The following is a 6893-nucleotide window of genomic DNA, read 5'->3' on the forward strand; positions in this document are numbered from 1 at the left end:
ATATCTGGTCAGCGCATCTATAGGAAAAGATATTACAAAGATCACAATTCTGAATAAATACATAGTAGAGTGCTGGGGGAAGTTGGGACACCTTTTTATTCTTTTTTTTCCCATTTGGTAGTAAACAAAGAAAATTGAAAGATTTATAAAAAAACGCACCCACGCGACCGTTATAGACTGTTGTTAATTGTTTAAAACACGATCAAGGTGTTTGGATGTTTAGATGTACTAAAGAAGTCTCGCGTGTTCCCCTTATATTACTGAGGGTATAATATGGTTATACCTTTAGCACATAATATATCTCAATTTTAGTTTTAACAACCAACACTGCGTTTTAGAACCGTGAAGCTACATTTATATAAATTTGTTTCTTTTTTACTACCAAAGGCGATGATAAAAATTTGAAAACGTGGACCATTTTCCCCAATATACATACAAACCATTAACGAATATTTTACAAGTGAGATTAAACGAAAGTAAAATAAAAACATACTAACCGATAACATCGTCTATTTCTTCCTGTATTCTAACTTGGCATTCCGGGTAATGTAGTAAACATATGATTCCCCATCCTAACGTAGCTGTTGTCGTGTCAATAGCTCCGACAAATAAGTCTCGTACTAAATGCAACAACTGCAGCTCCTGCAAAAAAACAAATGTATTCAGAGATATGCTACAAAATGATTTTTTCAGTTAATAAATAAATATAAACAAACTAAATTTGTTTTTGTTTTTGTAGAAGATAAAGTTCATGGTAAATCAAGGTAAACGCCGGCGCGACTTCCGTAATATCTGGTCTGGTTTAACGTGTTTTGTTCTCGTGGTCGTCGATTGAAAAATGTCGATCTCTGTAAAGTGTAGACTGACAAAAGTTACCTCACGGCATAATCACGAGATCTTATCTATAATACAACACATACACAATCAACATATACGCAACGAGACTAGTTCAAGTATACATATTGCGGGCGTTCAGCTATGTATACTGCAGGAGAACTTAGCTTTTTTCCCAAAATCGTAACTTTAATATATAATTGCTAAGTTTTCTGTAAAATGCAGGTTAAGAATAGTCTTTATGCAGTGCCGAAATAGGAACAAAATAAACAGATTCCGGCGTTTACTCTCCTCGACTACATTTTGGAAACTATAACGTACAATTTAAATCCAATTTTCCTCTAAACGTGGCAAATTTTTCGTTAATAACACGAAAGTCAAGCTTTACTTACTGTGAAATATTCGCTGTTCCGTCGTTTCATCTCCAACAGAAATATATCGATAAAATCTCTAAGGTTGTTTTCGTCAAAAGAATTTTTGTGCTCTTCAGTTATTTCCGAGATAATATCTGTACGGCGTATGGCACAAAGTTAATATGTTATAAATATAAGGGAATAAACTACACTAGTATTAAGCCATGTACCTAAAACCCGTTGCGTGCTGGCGATTAATCTCTGATAGCCTTGTTTGAATGGTGGTATAAATCGAAGAAACGGAATAAACATAACGACGCTGCTTGTCGGCCTGCATTACAGTTTATTGTAAAATTAACGCATTATAAACAAAATTAAGCACTTGTATACACTTTGTGTAGATAAATGGGTATGATATATAGTGGGGTAGGGGAAGATGGGACACCTTTTCATTTTATTTTCTCGTCTCATTTGTCGCAAAAAAATCATATAATTAATAAACCGTATTCTCACGACTCCCATAGACCGTTGTTAAATTGATTCAAACACGATCAGGATACTTGGATATTATGTGCTAACGGTGTCCCATCTTCCCCCACCCTATACTATATATAATGGCACTTTGCAGTTTTATACCTTGCATGGTTAAGTTATATCATTTATTACCTATGATCCACAATAGCTTGCAGCTTCTCGTCTTCGTAGTTAAAACGCTTTCCCATTATCAGATTAGTAACAATATTCGACAGGAGTTTCCGAAATTCAGACTGTAGTAAGAAATGCATATAACGTTAAAAATAAAAGGACGTGTACCAATAAAAAAATATGGCTTACCAAAATGTTAACCTTTCCTCCAGAAGATTGTATTACGGATAAAAAATTCTGGTTTTCTTCGTTTATAATTCCGACCATGCTTCTTTTTCCCATTCCTAGGCTAAAAAATGGTAAATATATAGTGGGGTGGGGGAAGATGGGACATCTTTAGCAGAAAATATATAAATATCCTGGTCGTGTTTTAAACAAGATAACAACGGTCTATGAAAGTCGCGAGGACAAGGTTTCATAGTTCCTTGAATGTTCTTTGTTTACTACCAAAGAGAATAATAGAATGAAAGAAAAAAATAGACGAGAAAAATGAAAAAGTGTCCCATCTTCCCCCATCCTACTATATAAAAAAAAAATGCACGGTAAACTATATACGAGTTGGAATACATACGTTTTCAGTGCCGTTAATACAAATCGACGCTGTGCTTGCCATCGTGGTCCTGTGGAAAACACAATACCGCATCCTTCAGTCAATTGGTTCATTAAGTATGACTGCGGTCGCCCAGAGAAGCTCTCTCCTTGCTTTAACAGTGCCTGTATTAAAGTACTGTGGGGTAAGATGGGATAACGTTGGGATTTAAATGCCAGTTAATAACCGCACGGCATTCAGCCAAGCGAACAGAAATTGCCTATATATAATACAGTGGGGGAAAGATGGGATACTGTTACCACTGAAAACCCGTATTTTCCGATCGTGGTTTTAAACAACCAACAACGTTGAATGAATGAAATTTATTTTGTCTCTTCGGTCACGATAACGAAAAATAAGAGGTTGACAAAGGCGAAAAGTCGGGTTGTAACGGTAAAACAACAGTAGTTAAGACACCCTTATTGATAAAAAAACGTTCTTTTAAAGTCGTGGACTACGGTTATATAATAATATAAAGTTCTGAGTAAATACTACAACTGTTCCACACAAAAGAAACCTGTGTTATTGCTTCAATGTCGTTCAGAACAATCCAGTCTTTAGTTGCAAGTCGAAATGACATCACGCCACCGTATTTCGCATAATAGGTGGCAAGGTATTTATGCATATCAACACCAGCGAACGGCGCTATGCCAAACAATGGAATGCCGAGTGGGCCGGGTGGGAAATTCTTAGGACGACGCCGCCATTGCAACAGATAGTAAATACAAAGAAATACAAACACGAAAATGTAACCACTGGGCAGCATAGTCTATAGCATACGGCTAACTAGCTGTAATATTAATATTATCACGAGCAGACTAAATACATTTCTATCAAACTAAAGACTTTCAAAGACTGTAGAGCTCAGTTACACGGCAATGTAATAGAATTTATTGTTGCGTAACACAAGCCCTTTTTCTCACGCTATAGAACCTCTCTCCATTTTCAGGTCAAAAGACAGTCATTTCCCTTGTTCTATCACGCAGCGCAAACGTGAACACGTTTTGCCAGTGCGTTTGGACCTGTGGATCATGTATCTGAATAAATGTATCAGAGATTTGAAACCTCCTTTTATAAAAGCGTTTTTAAAGTACGACTTATGACACACGTTTACGGTACTGTGGGGCAAGATGGGATACCGTTAACACTTAAAACGCATATGTATTTCGCGGAACGAGAAATGAGAATGGAATTGTGTTCCATCTTACCCTGTACCTACTATATACAAATGCGTATCTGATGCAACGTTTATTTTTCTCAGGTCGAAATTGCAGCGGAAATCCAATGTATTATAAAATACATATACTTGGATGGGGAGAAATGGGACACCTTTACTGCATAATATCCAAATATCCTGATCGTATTTTAAACAATTAACAACAGTCTATGGGAGTCGTGAGGACACGGTTTATATTTTTTTGAACGTTCCTCGTTTTCTACCAAATGGAACGAAAAAATAGAATGAAAAGGTGTCCCATCTCCCCAAACCTACTGTATAAACCGAGCACTGCAAATGGAAACAAATAAAAAATAGATACTAATTTTTTACTTTAAGTTTTTTTTATAGGAATCGCGTATAAAATCGAATAAGGGACAGCAGCCCGTTATTGCCTTTGGCCATTTTAAACAAACATTACACCTCATAGCCATGCTCTGAAACGCCCATTTGCAGCAGCCAATGGCCAAACTTGGGCTACAGCGCACACGAAGATTCGCTCTGAAACGCCCATTTGCAGCAGCCAATGGCCAAACTTGGGCTACAGCGCACACGAAGATTAAACACCGGTGGATTAAGTAGAAATTACATTGTAACTTTAAAGATTAATACAACAACACAGCGTTTCGTATAATCTGCTTTTAATGTGTCTTTCTTCGCTCCGTGGAAATATGGCTTAGCCGTGTATTTAGTATAGGTGTAATTTCATTTTGTTTGATTCATTGAAAGAATATAGGTAAAAAATGTAAAATTGTTGTTACTGTGAGACTTTGAGTTTTGCAATCCCGGTTTAGGTAACTTTCATAAGACTATCAAGACAAAAAATATGCACATAAGCCAACAGCATACAAAATAGAACAGACATAAGTAATCAAAGTTAGAGTAACACGGAAGTCGGTTAAAAGTTTGCCATTTCCGTGTAGAGCAAATGCAATGTTACAGAAACCTATACAGCAGCCACAACACGCAGCACCGCATGGGCTTCTCGCACACTTTAAATATAGATATTGGATGACGGTCTATTGGGCGGGGTAAGATGGTCTACGTTTTTATTCTTATATTATATCATAGGTGATCTTGTTTCCTACCAAATGGGACGAGAAAATATATTGAAAAGGTGGTCCATCTTCTCCCACCCTACTACACTTAGTTTCTGGGTATACTACGCGTTTTTGCCACAGTATCGGTGCTAGTTTTAGTTTTTACATTTCCAGTTATCTATGAAACGCCTCCCACCAAAGGTATATTATATATAGATAACCACTGTTTTAAGCTTGTATCAATACTGTGGGGTAAGATAGATACGCCATACTACATATCATCCCATATATTTCGTAATCGGGTTTTAAACATTTACTAACGCTTAATTTAGTCTGTTTAGGAAAAGGGTATAATGCTGTAAATATGACTTGTTTACTATAATACCAAATGAGACGATAAAACAGAATGAAAACACAGGCCGTGCTATCGGTAGTTTACGCATATAAGAACGCTTAGATTTTTTTGCCGCCTGTGATAAGCAGAAAAACAACACACCGTGAGATCATTTACTGAAAACCACAATCACATTAAGAATAAAATTAGCAGAACTCTACTTCGTAATATACTTTTAACCATTCTGCATTTAGTTGATATATTTTGCAAGTCGATAGTGCTCTACTATTTTAAGGTGGTAGCGGTTTCGTATACTGTTTTAAAAAATGTATAACTATAACATAATGCAATTGGTTTATAACTTTGAAAAACAAGTTTCTATTTTTCGCAGAATTAAGTAAAGTCTAATAGGACTTGGTTCTGCCAATAGTTATCGTACAGACATATAACTACGTGAGAATTTATTGAAAATATGACCACCTTTTTATTGGTAGGGACATTTATGTTGCTTTCTCAATATCATTACGGTAAGTGGCATTTTGTATTTAGTACATAATATATAGTAGGGTGGGGAAAGATGGGAGACCTTTTAATTCTGTTTTCTCGTCTCATTTGGTAGTAAACAGAAAAAAACGTTAAAAGAATTATAAACCGTATCCTCACGACTCCCATATATCGTTGTTAATTGTTAAAAACACGATCCGGTTATTCGAATATTTTATGCTAAAGATATTTCGTCTCCCCCACCCTACTATATAAGGTTGAAGAAAAATGAATATGAACGAAACGAATGTGACGGAATGACTATATATGTGCCGTATTATTGGCTCTTTTAAAAGAAGCTATACAGTTTTGCTTCCATACTCTAGTCTATTATAGTGTGCAGACATACATAAATGCATGTTGTATATATTCAGGTTCAAGCTATTTGAGTGGGACTTTCAAAAAGACGGTCATCTTTAAACCGCCCATGTTTGTGTCTATGCCTTATCAGCATTGTATTTCTTCTATCCCGAAAAAAGTGACGGTCAATGTAACCGCGACCACAAATACGTCACAAAACGTTTCTATAGACGCCGATGCTACGGAAATATTTCTCGCCAGATGTATAGTGGGGATTCGTAGTAAAGACAACAATATAGTTGGCAAGCAGACAGATATAACAATATCTTGGCGAGCTTTCTTTACGGAAGCACAAAATCAAACGGGTAAAGGTTATATAGCATTTAATAATACTATATAGGGTAAGATGGGACTATAGCACATGGTCCTATATTTTCTGAACTGTGGTGCAAAATGGCACCTATTTAGAAAAAAAACTATATTTTCTGATCGCGTTCATTTGGCGGCACTCTTTTAGAGTCATGTTATATAAAATTCTTTAAAATGTTGTTTGATTGTTACCAAACGGAATGAAAATATGGATCATACATTTCCTAATTAAGTTAGATTAATATTGCTTAAGGGTGTACTCCGTAGACGCTAATGCAATTACGTTTTTATTTAGTTGGAAAAAACATCGTATGTCAAGATGTGTACAGAAACGGATTGGCAAGTGGCATATACCAAGGTATGATGGGTAATACTAATTTACGGGAATACGGAGATACGGGAACGACGGGAATTGCAATCTAATTTACGGGAATACGGAAATACGGAAAAGACGGGAAAAACTGCAAACTAATTTACGGGAACACGGGAACTTACGGGAATGTGTTTTAAGCTTGTTTCAAGCCTACACCAATTACGGGAATGTGTTTTATGCTTGTATTAAGCCTACACCATTTACGGGAATGTGTTTTATGCTTGTTTTAGGTATTTACCAGTTACGGGAAGGTTACGGGAATGTGTATTAAGCATATTACAGTTACGGGAATGTGTT

General features: G+C 36.1%; 1 protein-coding gene across 2 annotated transcripts in view; it reads right to left on the bottom strand.

The window, feature by feature from the left end:
• Positions 1 to 497: 497 nt before the first annotated feature.
• Positions 498 to 6893, bottom strand: part of LOC108949450 (methyl farnesoate epoxidase) — a gene marked incomplete at its 3' end in the record, with an annotated part of 15901 nt that continues 9505 nt past the window's right edge. The window contains 7 exon segments of one of the 2 annotated variants that reach the window (XM_018811676.2): positions 498 to 642; positions 1227 to 1342; positions 1418 to 1518; positions 1854 to 1954; positions 2022 to 2121; positions 2404 to 2546; positions 2939 to 3294. In XM_018811676.2, coding sequence (XP_018667221.1) covers positions 498 to 642; positions 1227 to 1342; positions 1418 to 1518; positions 1854 to 1954; positions 2022 to 2121; positions 2404 to 2546; positions 2939 to 3187 — 955 coding nt within the window. 2 annotated transcript variants of the gene reach the window in all.

The sequence above is a fragment of the Ciona intestinalis genome, chromosome 4 (assembly GCF_000224145.3).
Source record: "Ciona intestinalis chromosome 4, KH, whole genome shotgun sequence".
NCBI classification, from domain to species: Eukaryota; Metazoa; Chordata; class Ascidiacea; order Phlebobranchia; family Cionidae; genus Ciona; species Ciona intestinalis.